This window comes from Rhodamnia argentea, chromosome 4 (genome assembly GCF_020921035.1).
Source record: "Rhodamnia argentea isolate NSW1041297 chromosome 4, ASM2092103v1, whole genome shotgun sequence".
Taxonomy (NCBI): domain Eukaryota; kingdom Viridiplantae; phylum Streptophyta; class Magnoliopsida; order Myrtales; family Myrtaceae; genus Rhodamnia; species Rhodamnia argentea.
Window position 1 is genome coordinate 28,397,663 of NC_063153.1, and position 22,075 is coordinate 28,419,737.

General features: G+C 41.7%; 1 protein-coding gene across 1 annotated transcript; it reads right to left on the minus strand.

The window, feature by feature from the left end:
- Nucleotides 1–6,576: 6,576 nt before the first annotated feature.
- Nucleotides 6,577–18,586, minus strand: LOC115733083 (disease resistance protein L6-like). The gene is made up of 4 exons (XM_048278122.1): nt 18,539–18,586; nt 8,084–8,762; nt 6,889–7,984; nt 6,577–6,660 (listed from the first exon to the last, which is right to left on the minus strand). Exons 2-4 carry the CDS (start codon nt 8,251–8,253, stop codon nt 6,577–6,579), a joined length of 1,350 nt encoding a protein of 449 aa, XP_048134079.1. The 5' UTR covers nt 8,254–8,762; nt 18,539–18,586.
- Nucleotides 18,587–22,075: the final 3,489 nt, after the last annotated feature.

A 22,075-nucleotide genomic window follows, 5' to 3' on the forward strand; every position in this document is an offset into this window, starting at 1 on the left:
TCGACATCCCTGGTAGCTATTCCTGATCTTTCGAACCTGATCAACTTGAAACAGCTGGTGTTGTTAATGGGAGGGCCATCTGAGTTGGAGCAAGTTCCCATGCCTTGGTGGCTTGGGAGGTTATCCAAATTGCAAGCCTTGGCGTTGTCGATCCCACACATGACTAACCTATCTCCTGAGCTAGGTGCCCTTTCTAACCTGAAGTTTCTTAGCCTCGAAGGTTGCGAAAGTCTCCAATGCATTCCATAGATCTCCTCGGCTGTCTCCAAGCTTCATATCTCGGGTTGCCCGTCAGTGACCACACTTGATATTTCGAATTTGAAGAACCTATCCGAGCTTTACCTTGTACGTACACCGGTAGAGGATCTTTCAGGGCGTGAACTGCTAGACAATCTGCTAGATTGCAAGATAGACAAAAATGGACATTCAGCCGCATCTACATATTCATGGCAGAATTTGTTGCAAATGGTATTTGACGGGGGCAGCATCTCAGATATTCGTGTAATAGAACTCTAGATTCGACGCTGTCATGCTACAAATATGCGAGTTATGAACACGAGGGTATATTTGAAGATTGGACCTGCAATGTCGCTGAAATTATCTGCAATGTTCTGCACTTTGTTATCCCTGGAGTCTTCTTCAGCGGAACTTGCAATTGTTGTTGATGTAAAATTTTCGTTGTTACTTTTGTCTGGAAAAAACAATTCGAAGACGACATTCTTTGTTGTTGGAGTAATGAAATGAGATGATGTCACAGAGTGTGAAAGGGACAACCCCGTAATATTCGAAGTCATGCATATCAGGTACAAAAGCATAGACCGTAGTTGTCCTTTTTTTGTTTTTTTGTTATTTTTTTGCGACTGACAAGTGTATTGAAAGTACCAAAACTTCTAACGAAAGCGTAATTGAGCCCTAAAACATACAAAGTGTAATCAAATCCTAAAAATTATCGAATTTATGCAGTCGAGTCCTTCCGTTTGCTCAGTCCAATTTGATTAACCGAAAATGATGACATGGTCTATTTTTATTTTCTCCATCATGTGTGGCATTGATGTGGCTAAAAGGACATCATTTTGGTCAAAAATGTGATTTTCTAATACAAACTTTATTTAAGTCATATTAAAATTTTTGAGTTATTTCCCGTCATTAACAAACTAATGAAGTACTGACAGTTTCTAACGTCTTAATGAGAAAAGTCTATATTAATTAAAAGAGGCGTGAGATGTTTTGATGTTACAATAACAATTCAGTAAGATATATCTTAAAGTGTGATGCAGACAATACTTCGAATTTGTTACGGCCGTAACTATTTGTTTTGCAGTAGTAATAGCTTCTAGACAAAACATATTGAAAATATGAAAAAGTTCACTGAAATAACAATAGATAATCAAAATACCGTGGCGTGTTGATGCATTCTGTTGGATACACTGAGTGTGTTGATTGTTATTGTCGCGAACAAAATTCATTGAAATTGCCTTATATTTCTCTGAATGAGTCTAAACACATAAAACCATTGCTCTCATGTTTTGGGTAAGTAAACATGTGTCGAAAATTAACAATATGAAATCTTAATTTGGATTACCAAATGTAGCTAAGTTGATCAGATGCTAATTCAATTTGTATTAGCTTATTTTTCTCGGCGAAATAGCACAAGGGCACATTTTTTGTCATTTATCCATTTTGATATCATAGGTGTTAAAATATATGTCTCGAGTTTAAAATTGTTGTTGGCACCACAAGTCAAAAGAGAGTAAATGAAAGGTGCAAGAGCCTTCATCAGAGAGTAATGGTAGATCAAGAGTTTGACAAAAAGAGAGGGGCTTAAATAATATATTTTATTGTGGAGCCCATGGAGTAAAAGAAAGAGGGTTTTCTTTCTTTTATTTATCCCTAGCAGAAGCCTTCGTAAGATGAGTTGAAAGAGAAAGAAGACTTTAGAAAAAGAGTCCTAAAGAGAGCCATTCATTGAGTGCTCTGCAAGGGTTTCATTCGTGGGTTTTGTTCGTGGAATTACATCAAGAATTCAAGTGTCGAAGCCGATTAAATCTTGAGGTTAGATTTGTGTTAATTCCTTTGCGAGAATATCGCTAGGAATTGAGGGCTAAACACTGTGTGCGTTATTGGATGTAATTGGGGTTTGGGAAACACTGGGAGTGTTTGAGTTACTCGAGTGTGGTTACGTAATCTCCGTGTATCGCTCGTTCTATAGTGGAATTCGTTGCTACTCTTCCCGTGGACGTAGGTCTCTACGACCGAACCACGTACATCCGGTGTCCTCGATATTTTCTTGTTCTGTCTATTTATTGTTCGATCGCTTGTTCCGCGCAACAATTGGTATCAGAGCCATACTTGTCGAGTTGAAGTGAATCGATGGCGACGGAAGAAGTAAAAGTGAAAATCGACAGATTTGAGGGGAAGGACTTTGGTTTCTGGAAGATGCAGATTGAGGATTATCTATATCGGATGAAGTCGCACTTGCCCCTATCCGGGGAGAAACCGAGAGACGATGAAGCAAGCCGATTGGGAATTCTTGGATAGACGAGCGTTGGGTGTTATTCGGGCGACGTTGGCTCGTAACGTCGCGTTTAATATCGTCAAAGAGAAGACCACTGCGGGTTTGATGAAAGCCCTGTCGGATATGTACGAGAAGCCCTCTGCGATCAACAAGGTCTATTTGATGCGACGTCTGTTTAATTTGAAGATGAGCGAAGGTGCGTCATTTACTAATCATATCAATGAATTCAATGTGATCGTTAGTCAATTGAGTTCGGTTGATATTGACTTTGAAGATGAGGTATGTGCTTTGATTCTATTATCCTCATTGCACGATAGCTGGAATACTACATTCTATCGTTGTTAGTAATTCCTCCGGGTCAACAAGTTTTACGTTTGATGGTATTCGAGATTTGATTTTAAGTGAGGACATCCGTAGAATAGAATCTGGCGAATATGTATCTCTTGCTTTAGTAGGTGAAAATAGAGGAAGGAGCGATACTCGTGGTAGTAGAAGTAGTATGAACTCGAATAGACGATCGTCTAGGGCCCGGTGGTCTTGTCTGTTGGAATTGTGGCAAGAGAGGGCATCTTAGAAGGAATTGCTTAAAGCTGAAAAACGAAACGGGTAAGGAAATTAGAGTTGAATATGCGGATGATATTGCAGCTATAGCAGAAAATTCTGATGGTGTCGATAGGGTCTTGTCTGTCATTGAGCATTCGTCATTTGACGGATGGATTATGGATTCTGGTTGTTCTTTTCATGCTACACCAAATAGAAACTGGTTTGCTACTTATCGGTGCACAGATAATAGTAAAGTGCGGTTGGGGAACAACGCTGAATGCAATGTTGTGGGTGTTGGTGATGTTAAAATCGGGATGCATGATGGTATTATGAGGACATCGACCGGAGTAAGATACGTTCCAGAATTGAAAAAGAACTTAATTTCCTTGGGTGCCCTAGATTCAATTGGATGCGGGCATTCTTCACAAGGTGGAGTTCTGAAGGTTGTTCGAGGTGCCTTGGTGATAATGAAAGGAATCAAGCATGGAAGCCTATATGAACTTCAAGGTGAGACATTGACAGGTTTCGCTCCGGAGACGTCGGTATCTATTCGAGGGTCTAACGATTGCTCGAGAAAGACACGGGTGAGTGTGTCGAAGCACAAGTTTGATCTTGTTGTCGGGAATACGCGGTCGAGAGCTTTGATCGAGGTGGAGACCGCTAAGTCGATCAAGTATGTGCGAACCGACGGTAGCATGGAGTTTTGCTCAAAGCTGGTAAATAAATTCTGCATGATAAAGGGCATAGTGAAACACCGCACTAGTGCCGGTAAACCACAACGGTTTGCGGAATTGATGAGCAGAACATTACTAGAGATGACCCATAAAATGATCTCTAGTGCTGGTATGGCTAGAAGAGTTCTAGCGGATGCGCTTAGTATGGTGAGCTACGGTGAACAGATCTCCATCGGCATGATCGGATTTCGGACTCCCGAAGAAGTGTGGTCGGGTAACGTTGCTAATTATTCTACTTTTAGAATGTTTGGTTGCCCGTGTTATTATCAAGTAAGTGATGGTAAGCTCGATGTGAGGGCAAGGTGCATATTCCATGGCTATGCACGAGGTGAGCGGGGCTATCGGTTGTGGTGCTCAAATATAAATTCACCTATTCGCAGCAGAAAAGTTACCTTTGACGAGTCTCTAGTACTTCGGGATAGGAGTGTTTGTGGCAGTATAAATACGGATCTAAACGGTGTTCGGCTTGAGGTGGAGTTGCAACCGGAAACTCCCGAGGTAGCGAGTACTGGCGTGATAATCGACACGGATGGTGCTTGTAGCGAGGTGGAGCCCGTAGAGCCAACGGTTGCTGTAATCGCTGATATTGATAAGGTACGTATTCGATCTCCTGACGGATATGGATGCAACGGTGGTTTTGCTTTATCTGCGATTAAGGAGCTTGTGTCGGAATGTCCTTGTAGAGCGATTAAAGGTGCATGTTCGATTGGTATTCTGATGAGGTCCACGATTACGGCGAAGTTCAAGCGCGGCTTGGACTTGGATGATATCTGTGGCGGTTGAGCCCATTGGGGCTGTTGGGAGAGTAGCAGATGAAGTTCGGATTATAGAGAAGCGATTGTGACGTGGCTCAAACGTCGAGCCAAGGTGGAGATTGTTAAAATATATGTCTCGAGTTTAAAATTGTTGTTGGCACCACAAGTCAAAAGAGAGTAAATGAAAGGTGCAAGAGCCTTCATCAGAGAGTAATGGTAGATCAAGAGTTTGACAAAAAGAGAGGGGCTTAAATAATATATTTTATTGTGGAGCCCATGTAGTAAAAGAAAGAGGGTTTTCTTTCTTTTATCTATCCCTAGCAGAAGCCTTCGTAAGATGAGTTGAAAGAGAAAGAAGACTTTAGAAAAAGAGTCCTAAAGAGAGCCATTCATTGAGTGCTCTGCAAGGGTTTCATTCGTGGGTTTTGTTCGTGGAATTACATCAAGAATTCAAGTGTCGAAGCCGATTAAATCTTGAGGTTAGATTTGTGTTAATTCCTTTGCGAGAATATCGCTAGGAATTGAGGGCTAAACACTGTGTACGTTATTGGATGTAATTGGGGTTTGGGAAACACTGGGAGTGTTTGAGTTACTCGAGTGTGGTTCTGTAATCTCCGTGTATCGCTCGTTCTATAGTGGAATTCGTTGCTACTCTTCCCGTGGACGTAGGTCTCTACGACCGAACCACGTACATCCGGTGTCCTTGATATTTTCTTGTTCTGTCTATTTATTGTTCGATCGCTTGTTCCGCGCAACAATAGGTATATTTCCTTTAAGTTGTCCCCAACCATAATATAGCAAAAATGCAACCAGAGATGTACTTATAATATGAGTCATTGGCATAAGTTTGGCTCGACCTCCTCAGGTTGCTGTCTGGTTTTCTCAAGAATGAAACAATATCGAGTGTGCACAATGAGTATTAACCCGTTGATACGAGACCTTGATGTTGATCTATTGTACTCGATAAAACTCTAATTGATTCATGAGGAGAGGATGACCTAGTCAACTCTTGTTTTGGACAGAATCAATAGTCGCATTTGTAGAAAATCTAATTCCACGCAGATTGCAATAACAAGAGAATGACCTGATCAACTCATGTTTAGATGCAATGTCTACATTGTATGTCTGTTTTCACTACGGAAGGGATGGCAAAAAGAACTTTCTACCTAGCATACAAACACAAATGCCTATCTTGCTCAGTAGCCTACATGTTGAATTTCCATATACTCTATCAGATATGTTGAATTTCGAGACCCATATCCTGTCAAGATGTACCTTCTCGCAATCCCGTATTCGCCAAGATTTTAGTTTCTTGAAACTCGAAGCTGGATCGAGCATCTCATCTAAAGATCTGCATCCTTCTATACACAAGTCTTCCAATGACTCCAACCTTCCTGGAATCTTCACAAGATTATGACATCGTCGGATGTCAAGTTGTGTAAGTTTCTTCAAGTTTGATAAATTGGGCAATCTCTCAAGTAGAGGAAGTTTGCCTAGCTTCAATATCATTAAATTCTCCAATCCCTCGAAGCTTTTTATTTCAGTTAGACGGTGACAATACCGCAAGTGAAGTTCAGTGAGCTTCTTCAACTTTGATAGATCGGGTAATCTCTTCAGTAGCTGAATTTCTATGAGCTTCAAAGTTGTGAGATTCCCCAAGCCTTCAACGCTTTGCACCTCAATAAGATTGTGGCAATGCCCCAAGTGCAATTCATTGAGCTTCTTCAAGTTTGATAGATCAGGAAGTCTCTCTAGTAACGGAATTTTTATGAGCTTCAAAATTCTGAGACTCGCCAAGCCTTCAATGCTCTGAGCATCGATTAGATTAGGGCAGTCCACCAAATGCAGAATGACTATGTTCATCATGGAAAAATTGGTGATCTTAACTTCCAGGGGAAAATGATGCCACGAAAGCCATCTCATCTTGGAAAGCATAAGCATATTGTTTTGTAGATTGGCTGGGAAATCATTTGAAGACCAGTTCTTCTGGAAAACCCTCACTTCAGGATATCTTGCGTTAGAAGGCCTCTCAAGTCTCAACTTCTTTGTTCACAAAATCGTATAGCAACTGAGGGTCAAACTTTCGGCAAAGAGCTTCAACTTTTTGTGTCCCCTGTGACGGTAAAACGAAAGGGCAAGTATATTATATCGAACAAGTATAATGGCCCTTCTGAACGTGAATAATAAATCTAAGCATTAGTATAACCGAAAAGACAAGTTACAACAATTATCATAAGAGAAGAAATAACTTCCCTTAAATATGATTGAGCAAACAATCACAGTGAAAAGGCAGGAAATTTGTCAGCTTGATGGGGATAAAGTAATTGAAATGCAAATTTACCTTGGTTTCCATCACCATGTCCAAACCTTCTTCATGGTTCCCCAACCGAGTCCGTTTTTCACGTTCCTTATAGCTTTCTAGATGAACAATGTTTCTACCAAGGCCTCTCAGCTGGTCATGCATCCATAGCTTATTGTCTTTGCCGATTTTTATCAAAGACATTTTCTGAAGGACCTCGAGACCTTCCTCCGGGAAGAGATCGGAATCTTTCCATGAGTGGAGCACTATTCTTTGATCAAATCCAGTGAAAAGACAAGCTATATCAAGAAAGATATGTTTTTTCCATTCATCCAAAGCATCGTAACTCGTTTCCAACTTCCTTTTTACTTCATTGAGAGGAACTTGTTTCAACTTCTTCAATATCACACCCCACACATCTTTGCTCCGGCGCGGAAGTAATTTACCTATAGCCTCAAGAGCAAGAGGAAGACCTCCAATAGTTTTGACCACTTTTGTGGAGAAAGCAACATAGTCGTCCGAAGGGTAATCTCTTCCAAAAGCATGTTTGCAAAAAAGTTGAAGAGATTGATTGAAGTTCATGCTCACAAGCTCATATGGATAACCAACCTCAGGAACCTCGACTATATCCCTATTTCTACTGGTTATGATGACCCTACTTCCTAAACCGAACCATGCAGGTTGTCCTATTAGTGCATCCCAATGAGTCATTTCGTCAACATCATCAAGTAGCACTAGAACCGTTTTACCGCACAACCTTTCTTTTATCATCTTAATTCCTTCCTCAAAATTGCCAATGTTTGACCATTGTCTTTTGAGAAGATCAGAGATTAATTGATTCTGCAAACCTTCGATGCCCTTTAGCTTTGAAGTTTCCCTAATGTTAGAAAGGAAGCAACAATCTTCAAAATGATGTGACAGCCGGTTGTAGATGATTTTGGCAAGAGTAGTCTTTCCTACACCCCCCATACCGTGGATTCCGACGATTCTTATATCCTTAGAATCACAACACATCATTGCATCGATTTCCTTCACATGATTTTCGATTCCGACCAAGCAGTTTGTCACTAGCAGAGAAGCCGTTTTCAACTCGTTTATAACCTTCTTGACAATCTCGTCTACCAGTTCTCCTTCACCTCTAATATTATGGAAGGGAAAGGTAAAACATAATTAGAAGAACAAGGTAATATTATTGTGGAAACATTGCACCAAAATAATAACCCATAAAATGACATACCTATTCTTCTTTGAATTGTCCCATCCATTTAGATTGGCAACGTGGTTGAGAGCAGCTTTCCACTTATTGACATTAGCGCCGAATTTCTCCTTATGCGAAAGAAAGGCTTTTTCGTAACACCCAATTTGATAGCGAACCTCCGCCGGAGTGACGTCATAAAAAATGGGCATAATCTTCTATCTCCCTGTTTTACTACACTCCACCATTTGGACCAACTCCTTAAGACACCATTTACTAGAGGCGTAGCCCTTGGAAAAGATAGGAATCACAATTTTTGATTGGCTGATAGCTTTGAGCAATTCAGGACCAAACTCCTCTCCCACTCGGAGCTCTTCATCGTCCTTAAATGTGTGGATTCTAGCACCTAACAACCTGGTGTAGAGGAAATTTGTAATGCCTGATCGAGTATCTGGCCCCCTAAAACTCAGGAAAACATCATAGTCATGTCCTGATGATGTGGATCTTGATGATGGTGAGTCCTCCTGAAGGTATAGTTTTTCCTGTTTCGGCATCAACATATCAGGGAATTGCGTTGAGTTGGAGACGCCTGTAGTAGTAGCTGCAACACTGCCATTATTGACAACTGATGAGGATGCTGAGTCACTGGCAGAAGTTACCATCATGTTTGTTTCTGTCACAGCTGCTATTCCTTCCCATATCTTAGATTCCGTGTTCTCACCTGTTTTATGAAAAACGTTAAGAAATAATGGCCATAAAGAGAACTCAAGCAATTGCAGAACGTGAGACAACTTTAAGGAAATTTATTTCATTTGATGGAAATTTCCTTGAAGTTATAGATCTGGTGACATGCAGCTTATCCCTGCAGACAGTAGCTACTACTCGTGAAATTTTGAGTCCAAAAACGGACGAGAAAATTATGTGGCAGTTATTTTAGGAGCATTACATGGTAATATTAGCAAAAACAATCCCTTCATCTGAGGGATGACTGTCTATTTCACGTCTGTGTTCTATACATGAGTAGTTTGTGAGATCAGACAGTGAGAATGACTGACCATTCCTTTCAACACATGTTGACTTTGTGGCTGATTCAAACCTGTCGCGACCTAAAAAAAATAAACAGGTTAATTTTTGGGCTAATGGATTATCAGGTTAATTAATTAACTAACCTAACTCGGACTCTCCCAAGTCCATACCAAATCGCAACTTAAGGTTCAAATAATTAACATGCAACGTGTTTTGAATTTGGAGTCGCCACTAATCATTTTCGGTAGGTTGATCAGAAACCTAAATAAAATAGTGGGAGAAAACTATCTTATTTCCGCGAACCGGAGATTTTGAATTCGGGGATTTGGTTATGCTAGATTACTCTAACGCCCTTTCGGTACCATTTTCATGAAAAATATTTGATTTGGCAATTTTGATGGATTTTACTTGAAATTCAAAGATGCAATTTTTTGGTTTTTTCTTCTTTTTTATGAGAATGCAAAATATTGAACTTTGTGCGATATACACCACGGATGATTTAGAAAGAAAGAAAGCGTAGCCAATCACGAGTATTTACAAAAATAAATTAACACGTAATAATGTTAAAATTTGGAACACGTGGCATGTCTAAAATAAACAAACAAATGTTCAAACCAAACGATTACATTTTTGTAGATCGAGATGGAAAAGATTACCTTCTATTACACAAAATCTTACTCACATACACGTTATAGTTCCCTTCAAGATCTCGGATTTGGAAGAACGCGGCTGTCGTCGAAAATGGCAAGCAATGGCGTTGTTGGGTGGCGAGAGGCGAAATATATGTCGGGACTCGTCGAAGATGATGCTCGACTAAAACTCTTTTCTTCACTCTCGAATTTTCTCTTCTATTTTTTCTCAAGAACTCTCTTTTTCTTCTCTAAAAATTCCTCTCAAAAACTCTTTCAAAATTCTCTCAATTCTCTTCCACTCCCCCCCAAGAGCTCTCTACATTCTCTATCACCAAAATTCTCCTCCTCAATTCTCAAGAATTCTCCCTCTTTTATAGCCAAATTTCTCCACCTTTCATTCTTCATCTTCATTTCTTCACCTTCCATTTTCATCTTCCCTTCTTCATCTTCATTTCTTCACCTTCCATTTTCATCTTCATCTTCTCTTCTTCATCTTCCCTTCACCATCTTCCTTTCATTATCTTCTCTTCTTTATCTTCTCTTCACCATCTTCCTTTCATTATCTTCTCTTCACCATCTTCCTTTCTCCATCTTCTTTTGGTATTTGCAATGCAGTCCCTGAAGTTTCAAGTATTTGCAATACGGTCCCTGAAGTTTTAAGTATTTGCAATACAGTCCCTGAAGTTTCAAATCTTCTCGGTGTATTTTTCCATCCCGTGCCTAGTCTAGACGCATGCTAAATTAAGTGTTCTGCTTGCCCAATTATATGCCAATGCAATGTACGCTAAAAATAAATATGTGAGATGATTTTTATTTAGAACTAAAATTAGTTCTAATTTTTATGCAAAAAATAGATTAGTCAAAATTTAGGCGTCAACAAAACCTTACAAAAGATCCTTTGAAAGCTGAATGAACCGAAGTTTCTGAAGGCGAAGGTGTAGTTGGCGGAAGAGTTGAGTTGGACTCGGTATTGGGCCGTACTTGTAGTTCCGGAACTTCATTTTCTTCAGGACTTGCATTAGCATCATAACATAGTGTCATAGAGTGTCCTGCTCGCCCTTCAGCAGAGAGTTCCTCGGGATTAATCTTCCTTGTGCTTTTCTGTATTCGGTTTTCGTGTTGTTTTCTCAAAGAACAAAAAGAATAATTGACAGCAAAAGCTATGTATTTGCAGCAAGCAGAACGTATGGAAAGGAAAAAACTGCTTCTCTTTATTCAGAAAACTGAAAAATACTTAAGTACAGACTAAAACTTTGTTTGTTGCCCACTAAACACACGTTACCCACTAAGCAATAGATTGCTTGATCCATAAAAATCTGCAACAAACTAACAAAATAAATCTGCAACAAACTAATAGAATAAATCTGCAATAAACTAACGGAATAGATAACATGCAACTAAACAACCCTACAAAATAGGACTCTAACAAACCGACTCAACATAAAATAGATCGTGCAGCCTTGATGCATCAACACTCTCCTCCTGGATCAAGTGCTGCACACTCCTAACTTTGCCCCGAGAAGTTCGAATCGACCAACATGAAACGACTTAGTGAATATATCCGCAATTTGGTTTTACAACTGCGGTACACCGGGTTCACCTCTCCAGCCTTTTGCACTTCTCTCAAGAAGAAATACCTGACCTTAAAATGCTTTGTTTTTCCATGAAATACTGGATTACGTGAAATGGCCGGAGTAGCTTGATTGTCCACAAATACTTCTATGCCTTCTTCTTGTTCCAAATGCAGATTATCCATCGGCTTCTTCAACCATAATGCTTGATTCACATGCGATGAGCTGCAATAAACTCAGCTTCTGCAGTTGATTGTGCTACTATTTCCTGCTTCTTTGAACACCGGGAAAAGCATGCCGACCCAAATGTAAAGCAATAACCTGAAGTGCTCCTCATATCATCCACTCGATCCCGCCTGATCACTATCAGAATACCCCTGCAACTTAAACTCCCGAATTTTGCAGAACTTAATTCCATATGAAAGAGTACCTTTCAAGTACCTCAACACCCTCTTTGCAGCTACCATATGCAACCGACTTGCACAATTAAGAAATCTAGACAAGACACTTACAGTAAACATGATGTCCGGCCTAGTTGCGGTGAGATACATTAGACAAGCCGATCAAACTTCTATAAACTCTTTCATCCGTGGGTTCGATCCATCCTTCTTTTGAAGCTTTTCCTTCTGACCCATTGGAGTACTCACACTCTTGCACTCCTCCATGTTGAATCTCTTCAGGATCTCCTTCAAGTACTTCTTCCGACGGATAAAAATTTCATTTTGAGTCCGCCTAATCTCCATCCCCAGAAAATATGACATCTCACCAAGATCGGTCATTTCAAACATCTTCATCATCCCTTGCTTAAATGCAATAACTCGAGCACTATTATTTCCTGTCACTGACATATCATCTACATAAAGAGACACCACCACTAAGTCGGATACTAACCTCTTGACATATAGAGTGGATTCACTAAGACTTTTCTTGAAACCTAGACCCAAGAAGTGCTCATCCATCTTACTATACTATGCTCTGGGAGCTTGCCTCAAGCCATAGAGAGCCTTTTTCAACAAATAAACTTTCTCCTCCTGGCCTGGTGTGACAAAACCTTCCGGTTGCTCAACATAAATCTCCTCCTGCAATACTCCATTCAAAAAACCAGATTTCACATCTAATTGATACACCTTCCATCCTTGTTGAGCTGCCAAAGCAAGAGTCATTCTAATTGTATCTAATCTTGCAACAGGAGCAAAGGTTTCTGAGAAATCAACTCCCCAAACCTGTGCATATCCCTTCACCACCAACCTGGCCTTATGCTTATTCACTGAGCCATCGGGATTGAGTTTGGTCCCGAAAACCCATTTTACTCCAATTACCTTCCCGTCTTCGAGCCTCTCCACTAGCTCCCATGTCTGGTTCTTTTCTATCATAGTCAATTCTTCCTTCATTGCATTCATCCACTTTCGATCACTTTTAGCTTCCTCATAACCAAGGGTTCCAAAACAGCCACACTACACCTCTGATATATATCAGTCAAAGATCTAGTACCTCTAACTGGAACATCATCTACCAGCTGGTCGGGTTCCGGTGAGACCTCCTTGCGCTTCCCTTGTAACTCATCCGTTCAATCCCATTGCTCATCTTCTAGGAACCGAACATCCCTACTAGTGATCACCTTCCCTGTTTGTGGTTGAAAGATCCTGTAGGCTTTTGACACTAAACCGTAGCCAACAAAGATTCCAGGTTCAGCTTTCTCCCCCAGCTTGTCTCTCTTGACGTGTGGAATATAAGAAAAACACAAACAACCAAACACCTTCAAATTTCTTAGAATTGGCTTGACACCAAACCAAGCTTCAAAGGGAGTTTTCTTCTCCAATACCCTTGTAGGTAGCCTATTCAGCAAAAAAAACTGTTGTGTTTGCTACTTACGCCCAAAATTCTTTTGGCGGATTCTTCTCATGCAGCAGACACCTAGTCATCTCCATAATGGTTCTATTCTTCCTCTCACTTACTCCATTTTGCTGTGGAGAGTAAGGAGCGGTAAGCCGATGCTCAATTCCAGCCTCTTCACGGAAAGAATTAAACCTCTGCGAGGTGTATTCTGTTCCATTATCAGATCTGATGACCTAAATCTTACAACCACTTTGGTTCTCAACCCATCTTTTAAACTTCGGAAATACCTCAGCAACTTCTGACTTTTGCTTCATGAAGTAAATCCAGCACATTCTGGTATAATCATCAATGAAAATAATGAAATACATGCTGCCATTTAGTGAAGGAGTCACTTGTGGACCATAGAGATCTGTATGAATCACCTGCAGCTTCTCCGTAGCTCTCCAAGTGGATTCCTTGAAGGGAAGTCTTGTCTGTTTGCCCACCAAACAAGCCTTGCACTTTGTGATTTGCTCCTCCAGGCTTGGTAACCCAGTTGCCATTTCATTCCTTTGCATGAACAGCACGCCTTTGTGATGAAAGTGCCCCAGCCTCTTGTGCCATATCTCCGAATCACCGGCCTGGCACTTGAATGCCACTTGCTCTTTCTCGAAAGGATTCGGAGAAAAACCGTTCTGTTGCATCTTTATCTTGAACAGCTCCCGACCACCGGAGTCAAAGATTAAACACTTCCCCTCTTCAAATATCACCTTAAATCCCTTTTCTACCAACTGTCCCACACTCAGCAAATTCTGATCAATGTCGGGCACATACATCACATCATAAACCAGTTTAGTTCCAGCACAACTCTCTATTGCTACAATCCCTTTACCTTTCACTTCTAAGTACTCCCCATTCCCAATCCTCACTCTTGACTTCAATGACTTGTCAAGATCTATAAATAACTTTTCATCACTTGTCATGTGGTTTGTGCAACCACTATCAACAAGCCAACTTTCACATGGAGTACTAGAAGAGAAACAAGAGGCAACAAACAATTGATCTACCTCTTGTTGGGTTGCAGCATGTGCCTTACCTTGCTCTTGATCTCCCTTCTCTTTGCGGAACTTCTCAATGTGTCCAAGCTTATGACATTTTCTGCACTTTACATCTGGCCTCTTCCAACACCTAAAGTGCGGATGATTCCGTTTTCCACAGTCTTGACATGAGGAATACCTTCCCCAATTGTTCTTGGAGTTACCTGCCTTGTTCTCTCTTGCAGCAGCTTCTGAACCACTACTGCCATTCCATTTCTTCCCTTTCCACTTCTTGCTTTTCCCTCCTACATTCTGTTGTTCTTTGGCCTGCAAAGCTCCTTCCGTACTTCCTTCCAGCCTCATTAACCTCCTTTGCTCTTGTGCTTGCAGAGCACTAAGCAATTCCGCCAACTTGATCTGAGACAAATCCTTGGTATTCTCCAAAGAGGCAATGGTTGCCTCAAACCTTTCGGGCAAAGAGACAAGAATTTTCTGCACTAGCCTATTATCAGAGAGGTCGGTGCCTAGAACTCTTGCCTGATTTGCAATGCTTATCAACTTATCAGAATATTCCTTAATTGTCTCAGACTCCTTCATCCCTAGTCTCTCGAATTCTGTGATCAGATTTAGCCCCTTCATGCTTCTGATCCTCTCATCTCCTTGATACTCGGCTTTGAGGAAGTCCCAGATAGCTTTGGTTGATTCACAAGCCATAATTCTGCTGAAAATAGCAGGTGAGACAGCAACATATAAACAAGACTTTGCCTTTGCCTTCCTTGTCGTCCTCTCCTTGTGAAGCTTGATTCGATTGATGGTTGGATTGTCGGGAAGGGGAGCAACTTCATAATCTTGTTCCACAGCTTCCCAAAAATCACAACCCTCTAGATAGGCTTGCATTCTCACCGCCCGGGCTTGATAATTTTCTCCATCAAACACTGGTGGAGTCATTGAAAAAACACTCGATCCTGTCTCCATCTTGCCTTCGTCTTCTATGGATGCGGACACTCCTCTCAATCAATCTCACAAGTCACTCACAGCCCCTTAAGATCAAGAAGGCTCTGATACCAATGTTGTTTTCTCAAAGAACAAAAAGAAGAATTGACAGCAAAAGCTATATATTTGCAGCAAGCAGAATGTATGGAAAGGAAAAAACTGCTTCTCTTTATTCAGAAAACTGAAAAATACTTAAGTACGGACTAAAACTTTGTTTGTTGCCCACTAAACACACATTACCCACTAAGCAACAGATTGCTTGATCCATAAAAATCTGAAACAAACTAACAAAATAAATCTGCAACAAACTAATAGAATAAATCTGCAATAAACTAACAGAATAGATAACATGCAACTAAACAACCCTACAAAATAGGACTCTAACAAACCGACTCAACAGAAAATAGATCGTGCAGCCTTGATGCATCAACAGTTTTCCTCCTCATCACTGGACAAGTCAACCATTATGGGCGAAGTAGCAGCATCTGATTGCGAGAAAACAATCTGCTCATACATCGATAAGAAAAACGAATTGCTTTTCATGGAAAAGAAAAAAAAAAGAGTCAAATAACAGATGATTAGTGTTACGTCGAACCACTAACTCTGCCATAAATTCCTTAGGATATTGATCCTGGTGATCCCGGTGATCCCATAGGACGTCCATATCATCATACTCAAGCTTCAGAACATTATCCGATACAAATGCGGTATTAAACATTGCACGAAACATTGATTCTCCATGTTCAAGATGAGCATCCAAATTCGTACACTTGAGCACAACGTCGCCTTGAACATCTCAGTGGATGTCCAATATAACCGTTTCACCCTCTGCCTGCACTTAAATATATGATCAGATTTAAAATAGTGAATGATCAATTAAAATAGTGAACCAACATGATATCTATATTTCTGCTTAAGCATCCATGATGCATGGGTGACCTCACACATCAAATTGGACTGAACGATGAGGGGTGCTCAAGAGGGATTGTTTATAATATCTATATTATTGTATTCTTGTATTCCTTAGAGAGCTGTAGTCGGTACTAACTATCTGAAGCAAAACACTATTTCCAGGTAGGCAAAACATTGATAGTCTGTAAAAAAGAAAAATAAAAGAACGGTCATCCTTCTGACTAGACTGGACATAAGCATGTATGATTTTTATAGACTCAAAAGGAGACTCTCTAGTCGTCGCACTGTAATCTTATACCAAAGTTACTTTTGACTACACACCTAGGATTAGAACAAATGCATCATTTTGTCAATAGGAATTTAGGCAAGTTCCCAAAATGCAGTATACTTGTCTTTTTCACAGAATGCAATACATAAAGCAGAGCAACAGACAGATTGACAAAGTGAGAACCCTGTTACTAAGGGCTTGTTTGGTAACAATTCTATTCCCAAGAACAATTTGTGAGTAGAAATGATTTTTTCTAATTCTGTTCTCGGGAACATAGTAGTAGATTTTTTTTTTTTTTTTTGGCTTCTTGTTTCTGCTTCATATCTGTTTCTTGGCCAATGATCTGTTCTCGGGAACAGAAAAATTAACTGACATTACTAAATAGATTTCTGTTCTTTTTTCTATTCTTGGGAACAAAAGAATAGGAATCAGAGAAAAACGGGCGTTACCAAACAGGCCCTAGACACAAATAACTGCATCTGGCTGCAGCTCCTAGGCACAAATCCAGCAAGGTTTTACAAACATCTAAAGTGAAAAATTCTGGTACTAGAAGCCAACCCAAAGACGGGAGAGCAAATGGAGTCATACCTGGCAAACATATACAATCAAGATTTCATGAATAATCTTACATTTAATGGGTTGCCAACAAAATCAGAATTACCTGTTTGTAATGCCTCACACGTTCACAGCTTTTGGTTGTTGAGAACAGCACTCTAGGGGTTTGATCAGCAACCACAAAGGGGTCCCATCCCATTATCTGAACAATCAGATGACGTCCCCCTTCATCATCCATATGAGGAAGGCAACTTAGTTTAACACTTTCTATCACAAGCGCCTTATCTGTTGGATGCCAACCTGAATCAGCATTCTGTGTGGAAACGTAGTGGAGATATCTCAGCTGTGAAGGCAATGGATTTAATGTCGATGTCAGCTGCAAGAGTTCATGGGGTGCTTTGTTGTAAATCATGTCGAGTGCTTTCTGCTCCCCATTCTCCTCCTTCCTATATAACAAAAGAGAAGCCAACATGAATGCCAAAACCGGCCATGAACCCCTTTCACAGTGCATCAACAGCACGTTCTGTTTCGTATCAGAGGACAACCACTCATCAGCAGATGTCAAGAAGTTGTGAATAATCTCCATTCTTGGTACAGGGTACCCTCCATAATTTTGAGGGACATCCATGACAGTTATATCATATTCAGACAACACTGCAGCCATTGGGCTTTGGTTTTCTTGCTCTCCAAAATTGAACACAATGAAAGAGGCAGCAGGAAATTTGTCTTCGAGTTTTGCAAGTATGCCTCCCAGGTGAAGCTCATATTCGTCATCCTTCAACCAGTCCGAGGTAAGACAGTGATCAAACACTGCATCCACATCCACATATGCAAGTCATTATGTGCATAAGATTGCCGTACAAGTATAGATAAAGCTAACGCGAGACATCTGTCATCGAGCATGTTCTTCCTTTGGGCTAAGTATAAACTTGATAGACTATGAAATGAATTTACTTCTTGAGGTAAAATGGGTTGCTCAAGCAAGATAGCTTCCAAATCGTGTATGATGACTGGCTATGCTGTCAAAAGTTGTTTTGAAACTAAACCCAGAGAAGAGTGACTAGGAAAGGTTCTTGTCCAGCAGGAAACCCATCTACTGCAGATCATTTCCATAGAGGTGCAACGTGAGTGATATTTCCAGAGAACTGATGAATCATTTAATGTAACGATCCTCTAAACTTGAAGGGTAAGCACCTTATCAGGATCTTCTGCTGATAAATCTCTGGAATGCTTATGACCTTTCACCAGCAAGTTCATTTGGAAATGGGGAAATGCGCATCTATGACTAGACAATAGCACCCGCAAGAGCCTTTATGACTAACAAGGAAGCAATTACAGTAAGTGCTTGTGGCTAACTAGCTCCATCGAAGGATACTTCTTTCTAATTCTAGTCTTTCCAGCCTTTCAAAGAAAATAGCATCTATTTGTATTTCAAAAAGTCTCGGTAGACAAGCTTCATGGTTCTTTAGACATATTGCAACCCTAATCCATTCCTTCTTGTCACTTAGGTTTTCCTTTAATTCGTCCATTATTGAAGTACTTCAGTCCTCCTAAAGGTGGAAAATATTAGAAAATGAGACCAGAGGCTGTTATTGCAAATAACCACTAAAATAAAGGATCCTGGAATCCGTCAATAGTGCACATATAGATAATTATAGAATGCTGATACTGAATATGTGAAAGCTTACCATAGACTCTGTCAGAAACTTCCAACACCCCTCCATCGGGCAGATTCCTGTAAGAGAATATCCAGAGTAAGGCCATGTTGCACCAGGGTTAATCCATATGCTTCCCGTAAAGCATCTTGACAGGCTAGAATGACACTCGCGTACAACCAAAAGTCCGCGTGACTTCATTTTAATGCAGGACATAACACGCACAACATTATCTCTGTGAACTAGGAAAGATGGTACGTCTGTAAACCATTTACTTATTCGGGGAAAAAAGAGCTACAAGCCGTTGCTGTCATAAAGACGTAAACTTTGGCAGTTTCTGAAGAATCAACTCACCTTGTGCTTCTAGACAAATCATTGTTCGCTTCAGTGATCTGGTCTGCCGGTGGCTGTGATTGCTGGTCTTCAATCATCCTCCGTACTTCAGACATTGAAGGAAGCCTCTGAGGGAGGTTGGATGCACAAGCCATCGCCCCCTGCAACGGTCCCACTAACTCAGTTCCATCAAGGAGAACTTCTGTGAGATCTGGCAATCCACCCAGCTCTTTTGGCAGATAGCGGAGATTTCCACAAAATTTCACGTTCAAGGAAACCAGGCGCTCCAGTTGACCGACTGTGACGCCCTGGAATTTCGTAGTTTGTTAAGAGACGCCCTGGAATTTCGTAGTTTGTTAAGAGACCGAGTTCAATAAAAAGGATTATTGTTGAATTCTAGTTGGTATAAAATTTCGAATCAAAAGGACGTAAGTGACGATTTTTTGGACGAGTCCCGAAATGTCGTTCGATTTCGATTGGATCTCGAAATCGTGGTCATCGCGACTTACGATTTTTATTCGTCGCGCCTAGACCTTTTCCGGACCGAACCTAGCCCGTAGAAATCCAAATTTTACTCCCAATCGGTTGAGCCAAAAATCCGATCAGTCCCGATTTATTGAATTACTCTTCTGCCCCTCTCAATAATGCACATAATGCCAAAACAATTTAAACCCATGGTGGGCCCCTTTAGTCAAGTCTTCCACCAACCCATCACCATCATCTTCTCTCTCTTCCTTTTTCCTCCCCCCACCTCCCACGTGATCTCTCTCTCTCTCTCTCCCTTTCTTTCCCCCTTTTTCCTTTCTTTCTGCCGTGTGATCAGACCTCTTTTTCCCCCACTTGACTTTTCCTTTTCTTCTTCTTCTTCTTCTCCTTTTGCGACCAGACCACCCCCCTCCTCCTGTTCACTTTCTTCTTCCTCTTCTTCTCTGGTTTCTGTGCGACGCCCCCCACCAAGAACCGAAGCTGCAGCTGCTTCGCCCGACCAACTCCATCGCCGCGCCACTTCGTCGCCCACCGGCCACCACCGCAGCTCCGCCTTGCGTCGCCGCTCCACCAACAACCAAGCTCGGCCCACCGCGAGTCGCAAGGACCCGCATCCCTAGAGCCCGAGGCCGTAGCTCGCCGCCTCGTCACCCTCGTCTCTCTCCCAAGCCAACCTCCACCCGCCACCCGGTCGCGCTACCGCCGTTGCCGTACCGCCAGCCCGTTGTACCGCCACAGCCGCCTCAAGCCGCGAGATCCGAGGACCCGAGACCTCACCCTACGCCGACCGAGCCCCCCACCTCGACCTCCTTTGTTCCTCGCCCGAGACCCACTAGATTTGAGTGTTTCGCCACCGGAATCGCAGCCTCGTCGTTATCCCGAGAGCGTGGAGCCAAGATTTTCCGTTCGGGTGAACAGTGCGCGAACAGTGTTCGGGTGAACAGTACGGGGTGAACAGTGTTCCGTGAACAGTGATCGGTGAACAGTTCTCGTGAATAGTACCGCGTGAAACAGTGCCGCCGCCCGGCAGTGAACAGTAACTCCGGCGGTGAACAGTATTTTTCGACACCGGTCTCAAAGTTCGTGCCGAGGAATTTTCAAGAGTCGCCGATAATCGTCGCGGGCCGGGCCGAGTTCGTGTCGCCGCCTCTCGATTTGAGACTGCCCGAGCTTATTAAATTGTGAGTTGACCCTAATCCTTGGTTAGGGCGCTAATTGCGCCTAGAATTAGTTAGCTAGTTGGTAGGGCATTTAGGTAGATTTGATTATGGTCGGATTAGTTAGAAACCCGATTTAGGGTAAATGACCATAATCGATTAAATTAGAATTGTCTGTGGCTAATTGTTGTTAAATGAATTTGATTGTTTGTTGTGATTTGATCGCGAGCGAGCGATAGGTTAAGGACGAGCGATCGATTGGCGACTATAAATCAAATTGGCTAATTAATGACTCTGGCACGAAATTGAGCCTTTATGTGGCCTAATCGAATTGGTTTATTCGTGTTGAATTGATGACTTTGTTTGGGCGGATCGCCCCGTTGAAATGTTGATTTGAGTGTTCTGATTGCTCGTTGAATGAATTGGTGTTTGTTTGGGAATTAATTGTCCCGTGTGTCCTTGCAGTGTCTATTTGGTAGTCTGCATATGCATATGACCGTGTGCAAGATCAAAGACATACTTTAGCATGAAAATGGCCTTGGGCCGAGTCTTTGAGCACGTTGTGTGAGCATCCGGCCTAAATCAAAGAGAATAAATTGATTGATGTGTCGGGTGTGCTGTATGGTCATATGACGGAACGATGATGGGTTTTCCTGGCAAGTTAAATCGTTGTACACATAGTACACACCGTACCATTTTTATGGAACCACACGACTTGCTAGAAGCACGATAATTCATGCCCCGTATGGTACGTACGGTTTTAAGGGATTATCGGATGCCGGTCGCAACTTGTGATGGACCGAAGCCCCGTGTAGGGATGCCTACTTGCCGTGCCGTGCAGGGTGCACTGGATACACCGCTTGTAGTAGCCGTTGCCGAGAGGGAAAAGGAACGTAGCCCGGTCTCGCGGGAAGAATGCGGGATCGCATTAATTGTGAGAGTCGATCACGCCGATCGCGTGGATCCTCATCACCGTGGCGCCAAGGGCGCGATCATCGTTAATAATTGGACTTGTGTAGTGTCCAGTGCATACTTGTGAGTGTGATGCGTGTTCGGTTGGTTGTCTGATGTGGCTATTGAGTGGAGTCAAGCATTGCATTATGTGTGGCTCAAGGTTGGTAAGTATGCATGTGGGTGATTATTGCCATGTGATATGATTGTTGGATATATGGTTATATCGTGGTGTTATAATCCTCGTGTTTAGGAGGTTACGGTGAATCGGTGTCCTAACCGAGCTTAGGCTTGATTCATCGAGATTTATATCTCACCCCGTTGTGGGAACCACTTTCGGGTCCCAAGTGATGAGCTTTGCGGATACCAAGGCCAAGTTGAGGGTAGTCTTTTGGAGTAGATGATAAGTTAACCTTATCTGACCTAGTAACCATTTGAGGTTTTAGTGAGCTGCCCCGAAGTATGAGGTTGTATATATTTCTGTAGCTCGGTAGGATTAAGACTCATATACTGTCTTGTAACTGTGGATGTTACTTTTGACTATTTTCCTTGGTATGTATTTCCTGCTATGCTATCCCGCTGTTTTATTTGTCCGGGAGAATTGCACGTTCCGCATGCGCCGTAATTTCGTAGGTCGATGGCT

Bases quoted from the DNA above. Each gene is read 5' to 3' on its own strand.
- LOC115733083 (XM_048278122.1), bottom strand. From the start codon at position 8,253: ATGCCCATTTTTTATGACGTCACTCCGGCGGAGGTTCGCTATCAAATT. The intron at 7,985-8,083 runs GTATGTCATTTT...CCATAATATTAG, and splicing joins GACAATTCAAAGAAGAATAG to AGGTGAAGGAGAACTGGTAG. The intron at 6,661-6,888 runs GTAAATTTGCAT...TTACCGTCACAG, and splicing joins ACATGGTGATGGAAACCAAG to GGGACACAAAAAGTTGAAGC.